Raw genomic sequence first — 24203 nt, forward strand, 5'->3', positions numbered from 1 at the left:
CAGAAAATGTACCCAGAAAAGCTATTAGGAAACATAATAAAAATGTCCAGAATCTAATAAACTTAACATTTCTCTCTCATTATGGCTATAGGCGTATGTGTATTTTCATGATACATTTTTAAAGATAATTCCATTTTTTCCTGGCTACTATCCTTTAAAAAAGAATATAGGAAATTTTTTGAGGAAAATTTACGAATGACTACCAAGAAAAATTTCTAGACGAGTTAGCTTGTAAGCTCCTAGAGGGCAGTGACCATATCCATTTCATTCACCATTATATACCCATATCTCACATGTACTGCTTAATTTATGCACATAAATTTATTATTTTTATACATAATGTATTTTATATATTCATCCTTCGACAAGTACCACCATCATCTCCTGTGTAACTTATTAAAACTTCCTGTCTCTTTTTACCTTCCTCATCTTTTCCAAACACACAGCCAGAGTAATCTTTCCAAAAAGAGCCATACCATTCTATTCCTCAGAACGCCACGATGGCTTCCCAGGCCAGAGTAAGGTCAAAGTCTATGATGGCCCAGAAAACCCGTGATTTCCCCATTCCCTCTGTTATCACCTCTCTGACCTCCTCCTGCTGCTCATCTCACTCATTCCAATCCAATCTCCTTGCTGTTCCCCAAATATGCCAGGTGCAGCCCCCACTTTGACCTTTACAGACTGTGTCTCCTTAGAAAGTTCTGCTGCACGGTATCTACATGGCTGTCACCTACTTCAAAGATTTTTATGTTTTTAAGTAATCTCTACACCCAATGTGGGGCTCCAGCTTAACAACACCGAGATCAGGAGTCGCACGCTCTACGCACTGAGCCAGCCAGGCGCCCCGTTTGAAAGATTTTTTTAAGTAATCTTACTTCAAATTGTTGCTCAGATGTATTCTATTCAGTGATTTCTACCCAGACCACACTGCTTAAAACTGCAAGCCTCCCACCACCTGATTATCCTTACTTTTCCTTTATCCCATAGAATTTGATCACACTTCTAACACGTTAGGTAATTTAATGAAATTTGTCGATCATCTATGTCTAAAGACTTGTGCAACCCCAGTGCTTAGAATACTGTCAAGTACAACCCTGAATGAATGAATGAATGAATGAATGAATGAATGGTTTTTATCCCACATGGGAGGTGCTCAGTCTATGCTTGAGTATCAGTCATGAAATCCTACATTTACCACGGATTAAGATACTAAACCAGAGCATGAAGCCCATTTAGTTGTCAGCTCTGCAACTAAAATGATTATAGACAGATAATATACACCAAAATTGTAACAGTACTTCTCTCTGGAAGGCCAATGTTCATTGCAAGGGGATCTACACCTTTATTTGTAGCATTGTGTTACATTTTCCACAAAAGATTTATTACTTATAATTACGTAACTGGAAGTACCAATTTTTAAAACAAAAAATTAAAGGTTTGAGGGGCACCTGGGTGGCTCGGTGGGTTAAGTGTCTGCCTTTGGTTCAGGTCATGATCCCAGGGTCCTGGGATCGAGCCCCACATCGTGCTCCCTGCTCAGTGGGGAGCCTGCTTCTCCTTCTCCCTGTGCCGCTTCCCCTGCTTGTGTGCGCTCTGTCAAATAAATAAAATCTTAAAAAAAAAAAAATTAAAGGTTTGAAAGTAAGGCTTAGGAGTAAAACTAAAAGGGAGAATTTTTCGATCTGAAGGCAGGCAAAAGGAGAGCAATTTTAAAGGTAGATTAATAGGAAATAGGGTTAATGCTACTATAAAAATTGGTGCCTTCAACCACTTAGAATAGAAATGGGATATTCTGAGTCATAGGACAGATTAACATCTTAAAATACTACATTTTTAACAAGACATGGTCCTGCCCATGTGTGAGAGCTAAACCCGTGACGTATTCATTTCAATTCTGGGATTCTGTAATGCCTAAAAATTCATAATTCTTAAAGACAGGGAGATGGGGAAATTAAACTTTAATACTAAAATACCGCTTTAAGAATTGTCTTTAAAAAAATTGCCTTAACACTTTTCCCCTCAACAACAGAGAACTGAAGGGGCATGAATCAAAACAAAAATTGTTTGAAAATCCAAATGTTTTTATTAATATCAAGTATTTTCACTGGCTTACTTCTCTGTCCCCTTTAAAGCAAAGTATATCCAATATTGCTTTATTAGATTGTGCATATATCGTAATAAGTAAATTCTACTTAGTTTCTAGGCCAAAATTTAACAGATTACAGTTACAAACCAGTGAAGAAAAATAAATCCACTTTGGTCAAAATATAGTATGTTTGAGTATGATTGCGTCCAACCTCCTCAATTAACACCAATATTTGATGGCTAATCTAATAAATAGAAAAGTATATTTTTGTTCTAGGTACTTGTGACTTTTTTCCATGTACAGCTGACCCTTCAACAACAGGGGTCTGAATTGCGTGAGTCCACTTACTTACAAACGGATTTTTTTTACTATACAGTACAGTACTGTATTTTCTCTTCTTTACAACTTCTTTAGCAACATTTTTTCCCCAGCTTCATTGTAAGAATACAGCATATAATACATATAATATGCTAAATATGTATTAATCAATTGTGTACACTATCAGGCTATTATTAAAATTTGGGGGGAGTCAGTTATACGTATACTTGACTGTGCAGGGGGGTCGGCACCCCTAATTCCCATGTTGTTCAGGGTCAACTGTACTTATAATATAGGACTTTTTCAAAATTTTCATGAGATTGGACTATAGGACTTTACCAGAAAGAGGCAGGACACTCTTCCAGTATGTTAGAACAAAGTCTAGAGCAGCTCTGTATACTTCATATAGTAAAGTTACTTAATGTGAGTTTAAAAGTTATGTTCAAATGATCTTTTTCACTTATATTTCAGTGGTATCTAGTTAGTATTTACACAATAAATTTGAGCAAATGGTTTTTACAGGGCAAAATGGATATAGTTTCTCATGGTTTTTGCAACTGATAGTTCCCCAAATACTGTTATTACACTGTGAACAAGCATGCCACTGATGAAACGTTAACATCTGAGCTGCTGGTTTTCATCTCAAAAAAAGTGAATCTTATTTTACTGTAAAAGTTGTATCAACACATAAACACAGAAAATTTTGCATTCTCCCAAATGTGTCATCATTAGGTAAAAATTCATCTAGGCAAAATAGTATTTATGCTTCCATTTTATTGTTTTTAAGAATTAAACTGCCACCTCAGTAGTCTTAAGAGCAATATAATGAAACATACATACATTTAATTTAGACTTATGTCCATCATAGCTTCAAAGGCTTCCCTGAAATAAGGCTGGGATTCACATCTTTTTCCTTAAGGAAAGAAACACTAACAGTAATTTTGTTATCCTTCTACCCACCCACCCTCATTCAAACAATAACTGGATGAATTCAAGTCTAACACCATTTAAAAATTTTGTCTGCTACAACACATTCATCTGATCTGCCTCCCTGCATAACACATATTTTTTTAAACCTAACTGAAAAGAAATCATTTTTTTTAAAAGTCTACAAGAATTCTCTTAAACATGTGGAAGTTTATCATGATACTAACTGTTATGTCCAATACATAGGCTAAGTGGTTTCATACCACATTCAACTCTAGCAAATTTTAATAAAAACAGGAGAGCTCCTCATAGATAGCCGAAAAGCTCTAAAGTGAATTTGGCTATTTTCTTATTACAAGAAAAAAGGATGGTATTGGATTTTCAACAGTAATATTTTAACAGCTCCTAAACAGGGGCATGAAAAGGAATCAAGTTTGCACCAGTCCGAGTACCTACAGTAATATGATAGAAGCACTCACCACCACCATTTCACACTAGTTCATACTTCACTCCCACGCTTCTAATACCAAGAATTTCTCACTAGATCTACTGCATTAACACTGGACTCTGAAATTGCTAGACGTGAAAAATCACTCAACTTAAAAAAAAGTGTATTCGTTATTTTCAGCTGGTCAAGGCTGAAATGATCACTGATATCTCTAACTTCAGCTCTAAGTTCACAGATGCCTCTGCACCTGATGATCCAAGATGAGAAACTGTTTTTTTGCCTGTATCTGACAGAATTAAATGGTAAATTAGCCATCAGTTCACCCTTTGTCAAAAAGAAATGTTCTCAATTTATGCACTACAAACTAGTTAATAAATGATGTCTGCATACTACACTTTTTCATGTTTATATTATGCACCATTTTAGGGGGAAGGAAATACTTCACAGGGGTTTATTCAAAGGATATAAAATAATATCCTAAGAGTGTTGATTTATACATACGAGTTCTGTATAAAACGTTAAGTGGTCATCTTAGCTGGACTGTATAACAAGCCCCTATAATGCAAAAGCTGACTCTAAAGGCACCTTATAAAGCTCTGAAATTCACAATTTAGTCATTACTTTGCTCCAATACAAAATCATCTGGTAGTCTGCACTGTTGACTCCATTTTAAAACATTCCAAATTTTATAGTGCTTAACCAATAAAAGGAATAGGAAATAATTAATAGTTTTAAAATTTCAAGTTAGAGAAAAAAACCTTATCACACAGTAATGAAACCTGAGCAACGCAAGTTTGTGATTACAAGAACGTCCTTCATTAATACAGTATTCCTCGACGGCATTCAAATTGTACTTTAAAACCCAATAGACAAGAACCCACTCAAAGCACAGATCAAACTCTACCAGGAAATGAGGAATTATACAAAGCCTATTCAGCCCTAAATATTTAGTTAAAGACAATGAGCAGAGTAGAACACACTTCATCTAAATAACACAATTTAAACAGTTCTATAAAATAATGTTACTTAAGATTAGTAAATGTGGTGCATCATGTGATTCCAACCACTTGGTAAAAAGCATTAACGAGTAACAGTATCCCCCAACAGCTTGGAGCCTGCAGAGTCAATTGCTTTGGCCGTATCCTTCCAAATCATTACTAATGCCTTTTAATATTACGAACATAAACATGGACCTGCAATGTATTTTGGTGCTCCTGAGGCTGCCCAAAAATGAAAAGGCATCCAAGTGAAGTGCGTTATATACTTAATATACCTCAAATTTTCAGTGCCTAAAATGTGAAATAATTCTCTACCATTTAACAGTCTGCCTTACAGTAAATTCTAGTAGATTTTTACTTTTAGGATTTTATTGTAACTTTGGGAAATTAGTGGTAAAACATATGGTTTTAAAAAACAGTATGTGGCTGCACTTAAATTCACATAAAAATAGCATTTTTACAACCATTTTGAAATTTAATCCTCTTACACAGGTTAACAAAATGTATCACAAGAAAAACTAAACATTGGATTTAACAAAAGCCGTATTTTTGAAAATGGAACAATGAAAAATTCTTCTCAATTTTTTTACAAATGGTCACCTCTGGGTCAATTTACCACACTAGGGGAACAAAGTTGTTAAAATATAGCCGTGCTCAACTGAGCCACTTATCTGCACTACAGTATAGTACTTGAAATCAATCCTAAGGTCAAGATTTAAAACCATTTTAAGAGACGAGACCCTAAGTGTTTTACGGTCACCTCAGTAAGAGGTATTTTTCCTTCCCCGAAACAGTCAAAGCTTAATTAAAAGATTGACTATACATAAGTTTGTTTTTTTTTTTCCTCATCATATCTTCAGTTCAAAGTACTATTAATCATTGGTAATACGGTCTATATCTTGTCTGATCTGGATGATGTGGTCCAGGAAGTGGGGTTTGAGAAGGCGGACCCTGCATTCGTGGAGGAGGAGGTGGCCCTCTTGGTGCAGGCCATATACCAGGACTCATTCCCCCTGGTTGTGTAAATGGAGGGCTCAGAGTTCCTTGATCTTCAGTGAACTGGGGTAAAGAGTTAGGATTGTAATGGTGAGGAGGGGGTGCAGTTACAGGTGGACCACCATGCTGCGGTGGGGGAGGTCCTGGAGGAGGATGATTCATATAAGGTGGCATCTGGGCAATAATATGTCCAGGGGGAGGGGTGATTGGTGGTGGAGCAGAGGTCATTGGTGGAGGTGGAGCTTGGCTGTAAACCAAGTGAGGAGTGCCTGCGGCCTGGGGAGGATGTGGCATTGGATGGCTTATTGGTGGTGGAGGAGGTGGGGGTGGTGCATAATGTTGCTGTGGAGGCATAATATGATGAGGGTGCGAGACCACTGGTTGACCCTGATATTCAGGATGGTGGTGAGCAGGTGCTGGGGCAGGAGGTGGTGGTTCTCTAGCACCTGAATTTGAGTCATCCTGAATAGGGACAGTTATCAAATTGCTGTGTTTTCTTGTGGAGATACGAAAGGTTTCCTGACTGACCGAACGAGGTGGAGGCGGAGCCATGGCCAGCTCTGCAGGAGGAGCACGGATATCCTCGTGTGGCTGATTATAGTGCTCGTGTGGCACGTGTTGCAAAGGAGGTGGTGGCATCATGATGTGCTGCTTTGGCGGAATATGGCTCATATGGTGCTTGTCTGGCGGCATTATAAAACGATCGGGGATTTCGGCGGGTGGTGGGGCAATAGGAGGATGAACATTTTCAAGTGAAGCACGGGTAACAGGTTTTCCAGCTCTCATATGGCGGTGGTTGATATGAGCCTGTAAGTCTCTCTGAGACAAGTACGTTCTCTTGCACCCTTGAACAATGCTACACATGAAGAGAGAACCTCGTGTACACTGCTCGATTCGCTGCACAGGATCACTACAGCTAAATTAGAAGGGGAAAAAATCGATTTACTGAAAGCAGACTATAAAAATAATGCACATAACTTCACAGATAGGCCTGTTTTTAAAATCACTTGTGGAGAAACTGCCGAATTCCCAATTAAAAGCTATAGTTACTGTAAGCGAAACCTTTAATCTCTCTCACTCTGTGGTCTGTACCCTATTAAGCATCAGCTTTTCCACCAAACTCAGAACTCTTAATACAAGAGAACATTACAAGTACTCATCAAACAGAGTATGTTTTAGGAAAAGACCTATTCGTCCTAAGACCTAGAATGATCTGGTTGTCTCAAACAACTCTATGCTTTGCATCCATTTGCAAAAATATCCAGAAAGGATAAACCAAAGATCTGTCATAGTCATGGAATCCAAACTTGTTTGGTATTTATTGAGCAATAAGTACGTGCTGAGCAAATAATACGAAGTACGAGATGCTGCAAGGACTACGAAAATGCGTAAGATCATCCTAATCATCAGGGTTCCTAACATTAAACAACGTAAACAATTTAAGTTCAAACCCTGACTATCCAGAATCCCTTAAGGAAGAATTACCAGACAATTTTACTACCAAGAAGTATTACACACTCCCTTCTAAACTGTAAGCACTAAAGTTAACCCAACATTTTCTTAGTGACTCAGGGTCAAAATTATAACTCTTCTTCATTCACTGTATTTAATCCACACTTGCCTTTGGAGTCTTTTTGAAATAGAGGAAAGAGGACTGCACCAGTTATCAGAAGAACTGGGGTCAAGCATTGGCTCTGTAAACTTGGAGAAGTCTTTTAATCTTTTTATTTCTTCATCTGCAATATGGGGTTAAAACATGCACTCTACCTAACTCACAATGTTGTTTTTTTTTTATCTAATTTGCCCTACTTAAAAGAATATCCTAGGATAAATGAAACAATGAAAGTGACAGGACTGAATCACTAGTTAAGCACTACATATGCACAGGTATAAGCTACGATCATTGAATATGTGTGTCGGGTCATCTGAGACTATATTAAATGGCTCTATATTCTTGATTTTGAGTTGTGTCCACATTTCCATCCTTGCCGTAAGGCTGGTACTCCTCGATCCTAGCAGACTTCCCATGAGTGGCCACTTGGCAAAGTTCTCATTTTTTGCTTCTCATTTGCTGTAAACCAGAAATATCTCTACAGTAACATGATGTAAGGCACTTTGTTTTGGGTGATACTTAAAAGCAACAGTATACAATATTTACATTAACTTGCGTTGCCATTTCTTCACTTCCTAATTTGAGTCTGTTAAGCCAGACGGGCTTATGTTCTCAAATAGCTAAGGGCCAACCAGTGAGGCACTTACTGGGAGGGTTACACTTAATATCCTGAAAACTAAATTCCCTTTTAAATATTAACATTAGAACACTTAATGAATCATCCTTTCTCTCTCAGTGATGCCAATCTTCCTACACCATAAAAAGAAATCATCCCCGGGGCACCTGGGTGGCACAGCGGTTAAGCGTCTGCCTTCAGCTCAGGGCGTGATCCTGGCGTTATGGGATCGAGCCCCACACCAGGCTCCTCCGCTATGAGCCTGCTTCTTCCTCTCCCACTCCCCCTGCTTGTGTTCCCTCTCTCGCTGGCTGTCTCTCTCTCTGTCAAATAAATAAATAAAATCTTAAAAAAAAAAAAAAAAAAGAAATCATCCCCTACAACTGTCCATAATTCTGTTATCAACCAATACTAGCAAGCTTAGGATAGTTTCTGACACAGGTTCTAAAGTCTCAGAAACCTATAGCTCTTCCAAGGAAGTTTGTCTCAAAGCTTTCTCAAGCCTTCTATCAGGGGTTCTAAACGGATATAAAAATTCCTAATTCATTCTGGATCTTTCAAGACCATCCCAAACTGGATCAATATCAATCAATACCTCTAGATCTTCTTCATAACTTTTCTGAGCTGGTGATGGGGTCCTAAGATACACTTGAGACATAAATAATAAGATCTGAAGGTAATAAATAAGAGCTTATACTTAACATAGTACTTATTATATTTTAGGTACTACACATACACATATTAGTTTGGTTCTAACAACAACACAGGAGGTAGATACTATTATTAGCTCCATTTTACAGATGAAGAAACAACCTGTCACATAGCTAGTAAGTGGCAGAATAGGGATTTGAAGCCAGGAATTCTAATTCCAAAATCTCTGTTCTCAGTCACTGCTTGATACTATATCTCTAGTGTCCCATCAGAAAAAAACAAAAAAGCAAAAACTATTTTGGTTTATAGCCCTAATTTTGTGATGACAAATATATTTGTTTTGGCCAATCTGAATGGACAGATAATAGCTACCTAGCCCTATCCTAAGGAGAAGGGTAAGGCCAACTCTGGGCTCACAAAGAAAGATTAGCCCTGTCTGCATATCTGATATCCTGCTGCTGACTTACATACTACCCTGACCTTTAACCTAGATTACAATTCATCCCATCACAAACTTTATTATTTAAAAATGTAATAATCTTACCCTGGACACATCTTATCTCCTTTTTTTTCATGTAAAATAGCACAGTCATAGCAAAAAACATGCTTGCATGGAATCTGTGAACAGAGACATATTAGTTAAGCACACCAGAATTTAAAATATTTCCATAAAAAATAACTGTAAGCATAGTAACCTAGATACAGAAAGCACTTGAGAACTATTCATCAAAGTAAACATCAGAAAAGCAACAGTTAACCTTTTTCAGTAACAAAGCCCTTTGAGAATATAATGAAAACTTTGGCCCTTTCCCCAGTAACGGTACACATGTGCATCTGCTTACACTCTCTGGAAGTATAAACGCTGTGAGTCTCATCCTGTGGTTCCTAGCATGTAAAGCTCCTAAAGAAGCCCACACTCTCCAAAGCAATCTACACATTCAATACGATTTTTCACAGAACTAGAACAAAAAATGTCCTAAAGTTTGTATGGAACCACAAAGACCCTGAATAGCCAAAGTAATCTTGAGAAAGAACAATTTTGGAGGTATCACAATCCCAGATTTCAAACTAAACTACAAAGCTGTAGTAATTAAAACAGGATGGTACTGGCACAAAACAGATACAAATGAATGAAACAGAACTGAGCCCAGAAATAAACCCACGCTCATATGGTCAATTAATCTACGACAAAGGAAGCAAAAATACACAATGAGGAAAACGCAGTTTCTTCAATAAATGGTGTTGGGAAACTGGACAGCTAGGAAAAGAATGAAACTGGACCACTTTCTTATACCATACACAAAAATAAACTCAAAATGGCTTAACGACCTACATGTATGACCTGAAACCATCAAAGTCCTAAAAGAAAACATAGGCAGCAATTTCTTGGGACAGCAATCTAAGCAACATTTTTCTAGATGTCTCCTCAGGCAAAGAAAATAAAAGCAAAAATAATTATCTGGGACTACAACAAACTAAAATGCTTCTGCACAGCAAAGGAAACCATCAATACAAAACAAGATAATCTACTGAATGGGAGAAAAAATTTGCAAATGATATGTCCAATTAGGGGTTATTACCTAAAACACATAAAGAACTCATACAACTCAACACCAAAACAAACAGACAAAACAAACACCACCCAATAACCTGATTAAAAATGGGCAGAAGACCTGAATAAACATTTTTCCAAAGAAGAGATACACATGGCCGACAGGCACATAAAAAGATGCTCAACGTCACTAATCATGAACGAAATGCAAGTCAAAACCACAATGAGGTATCACCTTACATCTGTCTGAATGGCTTGTATCAAAAACACAACAAATAACGTGTTGGTGAGGGTGTGGAGAAAAAAGAACCTTCATTGCACTGTTGGTAGGAATGTAAATTGGTGCAGCCACTGTGGGAAACTGTATGGCAGTTCCTCAAGAAAACTAAAACTTGAAGTACCATACGATCCAGTAATTCCATTTCTGGGAATTTACCTGAGGAAAACGAAAACACTAACTCGAAAGGGCATATGCACCCTTATGTTTACTGCAACATTATTTATAATAACCAAGATATGGAAGCAACCCAAGTGTCTAATGATAGATAAATGGATAAAGAAGATGTGGTACATACACACAATGGAATATTTAAAAATTATAATAAAAAAAATACAATAAAAGTAAATAATACACATAATAAAAATGCAAATAATACAAAAATACACTTAAAAAGAATTACATCTTGCCGTCTGCGACAATGTAGATGAACCCAGAGGGTGTTATGCTAAGTAAAGTCAGCCAGAGAAAAACAGAGGCGGCTGTGTGGCTCTGTCAGTTAAATATCCGACTCTTGATTTCCACTCACTTCAGGATTTCAGGGTCATGAGACTGAGCCACAGGTCAGGCTCCACACCCAGCAGGGAGTCTGCTTGAGATTCTCTCCCTCCGCCCTCCATCCCTCCCCGAACCCTGCTCACGAGCGCGCTCTAAAATAAATAAATCTTAAAAAACAAAACAAAACAGAGAAAGACAAATACCATATGATTTCATTTACATGTGGAATGTAAAAAACAGAACAAACAAAGTAACAAGAGAAACAGTCATAAATACAGAGAACACATTAGTGGTTGTGGCAAAATAGGTGAATGTGATTAAGAGGTACAAACTTCCAGTTATAAAACAAGTCACAGGAATGAAAAATACAGCATAATCAATATTGAAATATATTGAAATCTAGTCAAAAATAGTATAATAACTTTATGTGGTGAAAGATGGTAACCACACTTATCATGGTGAGCACAGTATAATGTATGTAATTGTCAAACCATTATGTTGTACACCTGAAACTAATTTAATGTCAACTATACTTCTATTAAAAATTTAAAAATTTAAAATTAAAAAAATAATTTAAAAAAAAGCTCCCAAAGAATACCATAACCATGTTTTATCTTATCCTGTTCCTCCTGAAACTATTCCAAAGCAATAAAAACAGGTATCTCCTATATTTCATATAAGTAGCATTTTTCTCTGGCAGTTAATGAACATATAAAAATTTAAATATAAATTAGAAGGACACAGTAAAATGATGTTAAACCGTTTTAAAATTCACAATCCATTACTGTTATTTAGTTATGTTACACAGCAAAGCAAGAGTGTACGATATATGCCCTCTACCAGCAGATATATTACTGAGTTCAATTTTTTTTCAAACACAAATGTAAACTATCTTTTTTTAAGGGAGGATGTGTCAAAATTACTATAAAATTACAGCTCGGGGGTTGTTAATTGTTTCTAATGATTAGAATTCAATTCTCCAAAATTCTAAATATTGGTTTTACATTAATAATTATGGCCTTCAGAAACGAGTAATAACTGATTTTATTCTTTAAACAAGAAAAAAATATTTTTCCTTAATAAAACTACAATAAGTGTATACTAACAAGTATCACACAGTCCAAAGAAGTAAGTTTTCCGAAGTTAGTTTCCTTAGCATTTTTGAAGCAATTCAAGAATTTGTCAATATCCCAAAATTTCCCTTAGCTATTTCATACTTATTTAAAAATGTCACAAACTTAGTCATTAAACACTGATAAACCTATCTACTTAAATTTCAGAATCCCATCTCTATGCAAATGTTTACATTTACTAAAACATTTAATTTAGTAATACTTACCATTCGCCCATAGATTTTAATAGGTAATCCACATTTGTCACAGAAATGAACTGGTGTATCATCCTTTTCACCTAAGATATTTATCTGTTGAAATGATATAATTAAAATTTCCTTTTAAAGCATTTCTAAAAATTATAAATAATTTATGCAATGGACTGTTTAGTATTTATAAAAGTTGTTAGAACAATTAAAGGTTTCTTGGTATAATTCCCATATATTCCACATCATTAGCTGTGCCACTGTTAGCTTTTTTTTCTCTTAGTGTTTATGGTTATTGACCTTACTGAAAATGACTTCAAATTATTTTTGAAAATAGTGGAAACAGGGCATTACTAAACGAATCATTTGAGTGTTCTAAGAAGTGTGATAGCTGTAATAAAAGTTCATACCATTCTTTAAGTATTCTCATTGTTCTAATAAAATATTTAAGATATTTCATTGTTCTAATAAAATTTTTTATTTTTAGTTATACCTGGAAGTCCCAAAAAAGGTGTCCAGGAAATCTTCGCTGATTTCCAAACAGTTCGCCCCCTTTACAGTCATACCGTTCTTCTTCATTATAATCAAATCCTTCTGAGAAAAGAAAGTGTTAAAGATTAACTTTTCAAAGCCTAAATTTCATTTTGGAAGTACATGTACATGGTACCACAGACATGTTCACCGAAAAGCCTATCTGATCCCTTTCAAAGCTCTTCTAAGGACAAGATAATCAACACTAGTTTAAATCGAGTTTAAAATATCAGCCAGAAATTATCTTGGTGACTATCTAGTCCAACTCTCTTATTCACAATTGAGACATACTGTAGTATGGAGACCCATAATAACTCAACACTTTAGTGGTAGAGTCAGGAACAGACCTCAGAACTCTTCACTCCCATTCAAGTGCTCTTATTTTTTTTTTTTTTTAAAGATTTTATTTATTTATTTGACAGAGAGACAGCCAGCGAGAGAGGGAACACAAGCAGGGGGAATGGAGAGGAAGAAGCAGGCTCATAGCGGAGGAGCCCGATGTGGGGCTCGATCCCATAACGCCGGGATCACGCCCTGAGCCGAGGGCAGACGCTTAACCGCTGTGCCACCCAGGCGCCCCAAGTGCTCTTATTAACTTATCAGACTATCTCTAGTATAAAACTTCACTAATTACCATCATCACACTTGTTGCACCAACTTTTAAGATACTGATCACCACTTATTCTAATCTTCCTACAAAAGTGGTACCATGCTGCAAGGGGCTGATTTTATTGCCAAAAGTATACAATGGAAACAAAGAATTCTGCAGGTTTTCTTTTTACAACTTAGTAAATTAGGTATCCTCTCCAGTCTTAAAACTGAGCCCGATTTTAGAAACATATTCATACTTCATTCTTTCAGTTAAAACCTCTCCCTGGTTTATCAACCAAACAGCAGAAGCCATATCGTATCTGTTCACAAGTATCCTCCTCCACACTGCATATACCAATAAAGCCATGAAGATCAAACAGGCTCAATTTCTCTGACTCCGATCGTAATCTCCTCATCTTACACAAAAGAACAGAAAACCAATGGATAGTCTGATGGTAATTCTAGGTAGAATCCGATTACCTAAAGTAAAGCTGAGAAGACACACCTATACCTCCAAAATGCCAGGCTTCTCGTGTCTCTTTTCGCCCTAGAACTGGTAAACAGAGTAGCCCAGGCACAGAAGTTTTAACTTCACCCACATGGCTAAATTACAGCACCTGTGTATTGGTAGGCACATGGACATGCACACAAATACGATGATGCAAGAATTTTTCGAAGCTGATATACACACTTCAGTACACTGCTAATTATCTCCAATACAAGTAGAGTTCAAAGAGTGTTCTTATAAAGTTACAAATGAGTAACCACAGACTCTTATATGGCTCATTTACACCTTATAAAAGCTGCTATCATCTAAAACTCAAAATAAGGAAAATCAATTTCTCTTATTTATTTAAAATGCAGAAAATTATTGCACAAAATAATACACAAGGAAATGAGGAGCACATAATCATTTTTCAGAGTTCAACCTGTACTCCTATCCTTAAACTACATATTATATATATTCATATAACTATATCAGCACCCAAAACTCCCTATTTTTGATCAGTGCCTAGGAAAAACACCAATCACTTATTATTTTTTTACCCCAAATAAGTGAATCTAAAGTATTCGAAAATTATCTTCAGCCTCAGTTTGCTCTATTAAGAGAGAGAATGTAACAGCAGTTCCCTCTAGAAAAGGATGTGGGCTTGGGGAGAGGAGAGGGAATGAAGGGATATCTGAGAGGAAAAGGCTAGAAGGGGGTTTTTAGCTTTTTTGCCTTGTTCGGATTATTACAACAAGAATTTATTTGCATATTACTGTGTAGTTTTTAGAAATTATTACATGAAACCAAAAGACCAAAGAGAGGGCACCCTACATTATGGACAGTGCAGCACCCCTAAGTTGCTACCATTACGATTTATAACATTTGACTTCAAATGCGCTTGTTCAGATGGGGAGAGATACCCTATAATAAAAGGAACCATAATATGAGGTATAATTAAAACATTTTAATTCCAAAAAGAAATACAGACACATTGCTGGAACAGAACAGAAAATCTAGAAACAGACATAAATTGTTTAGACCTTTAATGTATGATAATGATGGGATTCCTATTCGGCACAGAAAAGACAGATCATTCAAGAGGTGGGACAAATAGCTAGCTGTTTTAGAGAAAAAATAAACAGAGCCAAACTCCACTTTATTTTTTTAATAATGAAATATATGTGCATAAATGTTCCAATGCCAGCTAACTTTTCCTGTAAAAGACTAGATAAGTGAATATTTTCAGCTGTGCTGGCCTCTTGTAATTATTCAATTTTGCCATTACAGTGTGAAAGCAGCCATGAATAGTACTTAAATGAATGGGTATGGCTGTGCTCCAGTAAGACTTTATAAAAACTGGGCTGGATTTGGTCCACAGGCCATAGTCTGCTGACCCTGTACTAAAGTAAGATGGGAAAACTATGCTATGCTCATGAAACAGGGGAAAGGCCTTTCTAAGAATTTTATAAAACCCAGAAGTCATAACAGAAAAGACTGGATTAGTAGCTGACTACACAGAATCTTCAAACTTCTCTACAATAAAAATTGTATATATAAAATGCAAAAGATAAATGGTGAATATACACAACATAACACAAAGAGCCGATTTGTACAATAATTTGTAAAGAACTCATAGAAAATCAAGAGAAAGACAACAAAACAGAAAAAAAATGGTTAAAGGATATGAACAGGTAGATCCTAGGCAAAAGAAATGACCAATACTATGAAAAGATATATACACAACCCCACTCATAATTAAAGAAATGTATATCAAAACAAAAATTTTAAAAGGTCAATAGTCCCAACAGTGGTGTGTGGGAATATAAACTGATATATTTTTTTGAAGAGCTATTTGACAATATCCATTAAATTCTAAGTAAAAAAATACCCAAATCATGCAAAGTTTAAATTTGACACCAAGTATACATGCTAAGCTGTATGTACAAAAATATTTACTACAACATTGTTTTTAACAGCAAAAAAATTAGAAAAATTATTAAATTATGGCATATCCATAAAAAAATCTAAACCTGTTTTCTTAAATGAGTACATCTGTACATACTGATAAACAGCAAAATTTCAAATGCATCTTACATGCAAAAAGGGCAGTTATACATTAAAACGTTACTATAAAAAATTATTTTGGTGAAGTATTGTCAAGGTAGAGGAACAAATTTTACTTTTAATATTATGCTCTCTGCAATATTATTTAGGTTTTTTTTTTTTTAACAACAGGCAGTGTTACTTTCAATAACAAAAGAAAAAGCCAAAAATATTATAAAGGAAGAGAAAAAGTACATGCCAAAACGAGAAGTCAAACAAAAAGACTAAAAAATGAAGACAGTAAGATACAAAAAGATCTTAAGTAAATAAATAAATAAGACCACATGGATAATTTGGTGGAATGAGACACAAAAGAAAGACTTTTGGACTTGTCAGTTTAAACAAATTACCTTCATCACCAGGTGGAGCCTTTGCAGGCATCCTGTTTATAGTCCTTGGAGTTCGAGGTGCAGTTTTGGCTTTGTTCCCTTGTTTGGAGATGAGCTTTATAGGAATTCGTCTTCTAACATCAAGACCACCCAATGATCCAGAACTATTAGTGCCTTGTAACTCATTATCTATGTCGGAAGAAAAAAGTTGTAATTTCTTTTAGTTTTCCTTTTTTTGAAGATTATTCTGCCACAGGTACTAAAGTCACATACCCAACATTATCAAGGGCTAAATATCTGGGCTCCGATTTCAAATATTACGCTATGAAGTTTAAACACTGATTTTCTCTGTACTGGATAAAACCTTAAAGCAATGCTTTTTGAGACACAGAACCCTTTAAAAAGTTGACAAAAGTTATAGAACCTCTCCCTAAAGTAGACAATAAAAATTTTCATGATTCCAGAAGAATTTACAGAAAACATAAAACCCTTCATAAAAAGAACTTCCATCTTTAACTAGAAGAGATTTTTTTAAAAGAAAGAGGAAGAGGAAGAAGGAGGAAAAGAAGGAAAACCATCCCTATTCTCCACCAAGCACACAAAACACTTGTTAAGTCAGTGAAGTGAATCTACATTAGGACAATCAATAAAACAAAACACAAAACTAACACTGACAATGGCAAAATTAAATAAATACTGCATTTGAAAATGAAGTTAGTTTTAAGGAAGGTGATTATTTCCATAAGCGTAAAACGGTTTTTCTCAAAAGTGTTCCAGAATAGCAAAAATTATACCAATTAAGAGCAGAAACATGCGATAATGTATTTGTGCTATAACTTTTCTAGATATATAATGCGAGTGTGTTATTCTAAGCAGCATCTTAATGGAAAATTAGAGTTAGGAGGATGCAAGATTTCTGTGATTAAACTGGAGCTAAACAAGGGACACTTTCTAAGTCCCTGCTTGTTATTAGCTATGAAATAAATTAACTCATTTCTCATGGGTGATAAAAGCATTATTTCATAGAACTGACTCCATCTGAAGGTTAATAGACTCCCTTTTTTTCAAGTCTATGACAAAATATTCTAATACAAAAATAATCACCTTTACCTACTAAAGACACAAAGGGAAATGCCCTAAAATAGGAAATGCAAATAAAATAATTTTTAAAAATAGTAATGTTTTAAATGTGACAAATTATTGAACTGGCCCCGCAGGAGATAGTACAATCAAGATTGATAGGCACACTGTTCACACTATATTCAATAAAGCCAAATTTGGAAGTACTAATGACCTCCAAGCTACTCGGATCACAAACACATGTTAAATTCAATCAATTTGCACTCTTTCTGAACAATATTTATTTAAGTTTTATTTATCTAAGTAATCTCTATACCCTACATGGGGCTCGAACTCACGACCTTGAGATGAAGAGTCACATGCTCTTCTGACAGAGCCAGCCAGATGCCCCTCTTTCTGAACAGTACTTAGAACAAAATTCAAAATAGGTCCTTAATCATTAATTTAACTATCTTTCAGTCTACTTTCTACTGTTACTTTTACAATAGCTAACCCTCAAAGAAAAAATTCATGGGAAGGGATTACATGGTTAGCTAAAAACTTAAGTTAGGATAAACCCAACCTGGTCAACTTTCAACACTTCACAAAATGTATTAACAAGTTGAATATATTTCATCTGCTTACATTCTAGTTATTTATGTAAAAGTACCTACAAGCAATATAATAGCCAAAGGACAGGCGTGAATCAATTTCTTTTTCTTGCTCAAAAGGTATTCCTGATTTTTCAATAAACTAAAAAAAGCATATTATGTAGACAGATTTAACAGTTCAATGTTGTCCTTCAGATATCAGGGTTAAACAGTTTTACCTAGGGGAATGACCAAAATACCAACACTTCATTACTGTAAATCCTTTTCCCACCACCCTGAACACATGTCACAACAGTTGCTTGCTTAATCTACCACAACTTTTAGGAAGTCCACTGCCTGTTAACACCTTGCCACCTACCTCACAGATGGCAAGCCCATAAACAAAGTACAGCATTTAAGAGTGACTGGGTTTGTCTTTTCTTTTCTTTTTAATTAAAAATCAGAAAATACAGTACAATCTTTTTTTTAATATGCCAACTACAAATATATTAAGCCCATAACCAAAAAAGTCCTTCGATGTTACACAGAAAACGAGAACTAAAGCTATAATTGGCCATTTATTTTTATTTTTTATTTTTTAAAAATTCTCCTTTTAAGTAATCTCTACATCCAATGTGAGGCTTGAATTTACAACCCCAAGATTGAGTCACATGCTCTACCGGCTGAGCCAGCCAGGCACCTCTTTAACTTTTGAGGCCATTTAAGGTGAATCCACTTTTAAAAGGAATAACACTTTTATATTATAGTTTTTAAAAAATATATTCATTTAGAATTTTACCCTGAATTAAAGGAACCAAGAAATATTTTACAAAATTTAGATTTCAGTTACAACTAAGTGCTGATTCTTAGAACGAAGAAAAAATGAATCAAGTGTTAATCGGAATTTCTTGGAATAGTTTTTCCTGGCAAAATTCTTTTAAACACTACAAGATAGTCTTCATTATGTTTGACTTTTCAGCATGATCATGAATTCAGTCATGTTTGGGTATAATATTCAAGGATTCCATCAATTTCCCCAAGAGCCTCTCTTAATCCTTTGACATTAAATTCTTTCTTTTAAGATGCCTACCTAATCATAATGTCTTCAATCAACTGGCATTTCCTCACTTGCCAGTGATTTTATTTGCGCTTCAAATAGTTACCAAATTCATGTTTATAAATTCCATGAAAACTTGAATCTTTTGCAAGGTTTATAATCACAATCAATATACAGCATGTGATCCCATTTCCTGGTATGAAGCAAGGACAATGACTTATAATGAAATTAAAAGAATAGAAAAAGATGCGCCTGACTAGAAAAACATGCGACTCTTGACCTAGGGACCTAGGGGGGCTGTAAGTTCGAGCCCCACAGTTGGGTGTAGAGCTTACTTTAAAAAAAAAAAAAAAGAATAGAAAAGGAGTAGCAGTGATATCTGAGTAGGAACTAATTTTTTAAGTGGTCAGCTCATTTGTGAATATTTTCATGTCAGGATGACTCTTTCCTTTCTTAGGCAACATAGTTAGAGAACTAGGATAATAAAAATACTCCGAGACACACCCAGCCACACTAAAACTTCCTAACATAACATCCTCTAAACTGTGGAAGGGGCTTGACCCCCAATTCTAGTAATAGGCTCTAATGAGAAGTGTTTTGCTAGAGCTGTATGTTTGCTACTCTAACGCCAAGGTCCCGGAGTTTCAATTCTACAAAATTTCCAAATACTAGAGTTCCTTACAGCCTGGTTCTCCACCCTCTTCTCCCCTGTTTTCTCCTTCATTGAGTGAGCTCATCCATCCTCATTCCTTTAAATATTAGCTATATGGTCCTAAGTCTCAAATTTGTATTTTTCAACCCAGATCTTTCCTCTGATCACCTACCTGACATCTCCCCTTATATGTCCCAGTGCACAGTTCATACTTATGAGTCCAAAATCTTGTTCCCAAGTTCCCAGGTCTCACCTTTACCACTTAAAAAAAAAAAAAAGTCTGTTTTCCTCCCAAGTTTTCCCCAACTTAATCACGGGCACTACCTAGCTGCTCAAACCAGAAACCTAGGCATCCCTCCTTTCTCTCACAAAGCTCCTATTTGAGTTCTACCACCAAAATATTGAATCTGCACACTCCCCTTTTCCCTAAACCAAGCCAACTTCACTAAGCTGAGCCTCTCTTCTTGTCTACTGCAATTGCCGTCTAAACTATTTTCTATTATTCTTCCCTCCCTCTCTTCCATGGACAACCTACTGTATTTTTAAAAGAAATTATGTTCCTCCTGTACTCCTGTTCAATGGTTTCACACTTCACTTAAAATAGAATCAAGGCCTTCAAAGTCTTGTAGGATCTGACTCCTGCCTTCTTTTTCAATCTCTTAGGGCTCTTTTCTTCTTCCTAAGCTGCAGCTGACTGACCTCTAAATTTTCCCTCCTCCAAGTCTATTTGCTAGAAATGCTTTCTTCCTGACTAATTCCATGGATGGATTCTTCTCATCCATCAGATCTCAGCTTATAAACACTACCTTTACAGAAAGACCCTCCCTGACCACTCTCTCAGAAGCTTCCTATTAGTCTTTCCCACAGACACTTTCTTTTTTTCAAAGCACTTATCATCATGATCTCTAATGTTTAGGTTTTTCAAAAAACACTTTTCTATCGTGTCTTCCGCAACAGAATGTAATCTCCATGGGGTCAGGGACTCAGTCCGTCTTGTTTACAATTCCATCATTCCGTCTCCAGGCATACAGGTATCTAGCATATATTATGCTGACAAGCACTCACTAAATTCTATACAGAGAGATATATTTTTATGTCTATACGTACAAAATTAAGTAGGTATTTGATGACTGAGAACATCCTAACCAATACTTGATATAAGGAATATCCTTTTTTCCTACTTAGGATATATGGCTGATAGAACTGTACGGAACACTAACTCCAAGTGCACTCATTCAATATCCAAAAACCACAAAAAAGAAAAAGCCAAACACCACATAACGAAGAGCGGAGTCATTCTTACTTGGTGAAAGAGATGAGAATATCTTGAATTTAAGCTCTCCTTTGTAAACGCCCCCAAATGATGAATAAGGACCACGGCCGAAGCGCGGGGCATGCTTTGGGCTCAGGCAGAAAAGCCGCTGAGAGTATGATTCCGAAAACCATATCCGACTCCCTTCTCCCACCTCTAGTCCATGAAGGACCGGAGAGACAATAACGACCAGCAGTGACCACCGCAGCACCCGCCCAAGGCAGACTGAGACAGCAGGAAGTCTCCAACCCACTCCCGCGCATCGACTCCCAGCGTAATGAGGCTTCCCCGACTCTGAGACTGGAATCTACCCGCCAGTCCCCAACACGCAGAGCAGAGCACCAGGGATGAGAAAAAAAGGAGCCAGCGCTCTCTCGTCCCCACGAGGCCCGCGCCGCCCACCGTCGGGGCTGGGAGCTCAACAGAACCAGAGAAGCGGCTGTTGCCGGCACCGAGGCTGTAGGTACCACACCGGACGGTAGGCCGGGAGGCAGCAGGCCCTTGCGGGGCACGGGGAGGGGTCTGTGAGATTTCTTTCTCACCGCCACACCCCAGTGCTGTAGGGCGAGCGTATCCCCTCTCTGTCCGCTGGGCAGCCAGTCCCAGGCCGGCCAAGGGGGCATGGAACCGGGACCCCCACTGCCTCCGCCTCCTTACCAGTGTGATCCATGATTCGGCTCGCAGGGCACAGTGGGAGCGGAAGTCAACCGCGCCGGAGTCGCAGGGAGCGCGTGCGCTCTACCTTCCGGAGCCCGGGAGGCGGAAGTGCGGCCAAGTTGCCGCGGCTTTGGCCTCCCCAGGTTTCCTTGTCTCTTATCCACTACCCAACTCCGGTGAGGGAGTTAGGCATACTTCGAGGAGAGAGTGACAAAGAGGTTACGCGAAGAGCTTCCAGGTCGAGGTTGCTAAGCCTTCTCACGTGCTCCGAGAGAGTAGCCTTTAACTATGGAAAGGAGACTCACAGGAACGGGGGAGGGGGAGAGCAGTAGCAGCCGGAGGAATAAGCTCGCGGCAGGTAAGGCGGCTGCCCGCCTCCGCGGAGCGTTGACTTCTGGGACCTGTAGTGCGCGGGGGCTCCGGAGCCGGCCAGGCCCATTGCGCAGGCTCGTACGTTGGGCTGGCCCCAACTCGGCGGGCGGAGTAACGGTTTGGAATCCCCCGGAGTGCGCGAGCGGCTGTCTCCTCCACCCGGTGCAGGGAAAGTGTAAACACGCGCGCTCCGGAAGGCGTCCTCCAGTGGGAGGTTGCCCAGGGGATGGCTGAGCTGGGAGAGAAGAGAAAGGCTCTGTGCTTATTGTCTAAATTTTGCTTTGTCCTGACGAGCTCTGCAGACGCATGCAGAGCCGACTTGGTATATACCCCTTTTCCCATCGCTTAAGTTTCTAGCAGTTGAAACACAGAACGCTTGACTAGCACTTGTTTTTTAGAGCTGGGAGCGCCCTGGCCGCCTAAGGGTGCAGGGGACCAGCAGCTGACCCTCCGGCGGGGGACACCGGCAGGAAAGTGCGGAGCTGAGCCCGAGCCGGGGATGCACGCGCAGGGAGGCGGCGAGAGCGGCGGGGCTGCCCGGAAGGGAGACGGTGAAAAGGAAAGGCCTAAAATGAGGAAGAGAGAGTTAGCGCAACAAGCAGTACCTAGTTCCAGTTCTTGGTCCCCGGGGGTTGTGGTTGCGGCTGCCTTCATCGTCCTCAGCCAAAACAAAGGAAAGTGCCACAGAGTGGTTCCTGGGGACTTTTCAGTGCGGTCTCCACCTCGCCGACTTGGCTCATTTGTCCACTCCCTTCTCCAACCCTTTACACTTGGTGCTTTCGCATGAGTAGAAAGGAGCACAATTAGGAGAAAACACGAGCTTGGGAGCCGAGGGATTTGGGTTCTATTCCTGTCGTCCCTTGGTGACGACATCATTACCTTGGGTTGTTCACGCTTTCAGTGCCAGAGTTCCTGGATCAATAGAAGATGATTATTTTATTGCCCTCCTAATAGAAATGTTTTCGCGGTACTGAATTCTGGATAAAGGGTGTTCAGCGGTATGTTGTATGTATAGTTATGCAGTAACAGCTTTGAGTCATAAAGATCAGAACTGTTAAGTGTTCTGTGGTATCTGGTGAATGTTTTACTGGGGTCTTTAAAAAGACTTCCCCGCTATATCTGAAGCCTTATAAGCAAGTGTTTAGGTACAGTTACAACTAAGGATAGTTGTGAATCAGAGTTACCCCTGCTTTTGTTGAAATGTACATTTCTGTGTCAACAAGTGGTTTCCAAGGTGCTTTCAATTGCTGGATTTATTTTTTGTTTTGGAGGTTGGAGGAAGTTTAACCATACCTTCCCAGCTCTGTAAATACACTGCTAATATGATCAGGCATTTTTCACCCATTTGAGGTACAGAAGGAGGTAGTTTTCACCTAGGAAGTGCTCTTTTTAATTTTTTTTCCCTCTCCTCCTATTTACCTCTCAACCATACTTCAGACTAATGCAAATCCAGGTTCATAATGGTATCATTAGCCTCTGCTGATGCTCATATTTAAAGAATTAGAATAAAAAAGAGCCTTCAGACTATATTTTACATAATTTAGTCTGTAAATCAGAAGTTGTGTCAGCATTTTACGGTGCATAAAATTATGAAAATTTACTGAGGGAGCACTCACTTATTTTAGATTTCCTGTTGATAAAATGTTAGACGAACATTTGTTGAATTATTTGTTTGACATCTGTTGCTTTCATGCACTGCTTGTAGCATCTGTGCTCTGTATTCATTTCCCCTTTAGTTGTAGTTGCCTCACTTTATCAGGGCGGTAGCAGTGTGACAAATTAATCTCTTTACCTAAACTGATAAGTGAAATTGTACATAGACTTTTATTTGATTACTGCCCTCTGGTATCCATTGTTGGTGACCTCTGTGCTATAATCACAATTTATTAAAAGTTGACATTCTTAGTATGCTCTACATGCTTTCTATGTAATAATCGATTATTATTGATATTATATTTAAACAACTTTTATAAAATGGAAAAATAAAATAAAATTAGCAGCATGATTTAAAACAACAAAAAGTCGACATTCATATTTATTTTATAGCTTGATGCTGTCCTAAGGTTTATAAAAACAAAACATCATAGTAATGGGTGATCTAAAGAACTGAGGTGCATATTTTCATCTTACTGACAGACCATCTGCTGGCCCATGAATTATAAG

General features: G+C 37.7%; 1 protein-coding gene across 5 annotated transcripts; it reads right to left on the minus strand.

Annotated features, from left to right (window-relative positions):
• Window positions 1-2063: 2063 nt before the first annotated feature.
• Window positions 2064-22780, minus strand: CBLL1 (Cbl proto-oncogene like 1). 5 transcript variants are annotated; one of them, XM_026503363.4, is made up of 6 exons: window positions 22646-22780; window positions 16363-16530; window positions 12791-12891; window positions 12319-12402; window positions 9197-9270; window positions 2064-6689 (listed from the first exon to the last, which is right to left on the minus strand). In XM_026503363.4, exons 1-6 carry the CDS (start codon window positions 22692-22694, stop codon window positions 5654-5656), a joined length of 1512 nt encoding a protein of 503 aa, XP_026359148.2. In that variant the 5' UTR covers window positions 22695-22780; the 3' UTR covers window positions 2064-5653. The 5 variants fall into 5 exon arrangements, with proteins under 5 accessions (XP_026359148.2, XP_057160044.1, XP_057160045.1 ...); XM_057304061.1 differs by having other exon boundaries at window positions 12791-12888; window positions 22646-22729; XM_057304062.1 differs by lacking the exon at window positions 22646-22780 and adding an exon at window positions 21669-21756 and having other exon boundaries at window positions 12791-12888.
• Between the last annotated feature and the right edge of the window lie 1423 nt (window positions 22781-24203).

This window comes from Ursus arctos, unplaced genomic scaffold, assembly GCF_023065955.2.
Source record: "Ursus arctos isolate Adak ecotype North America unplaced genomic scaffold, UrsArc2.0 scaffold_3, whole genome shotgun sequence".
Lineage (NCBI taxonomy): Eukaryota > Metazoa > Chordata > Mammalia > Carnivora > Ursidae > Ursus > Ursus arctos.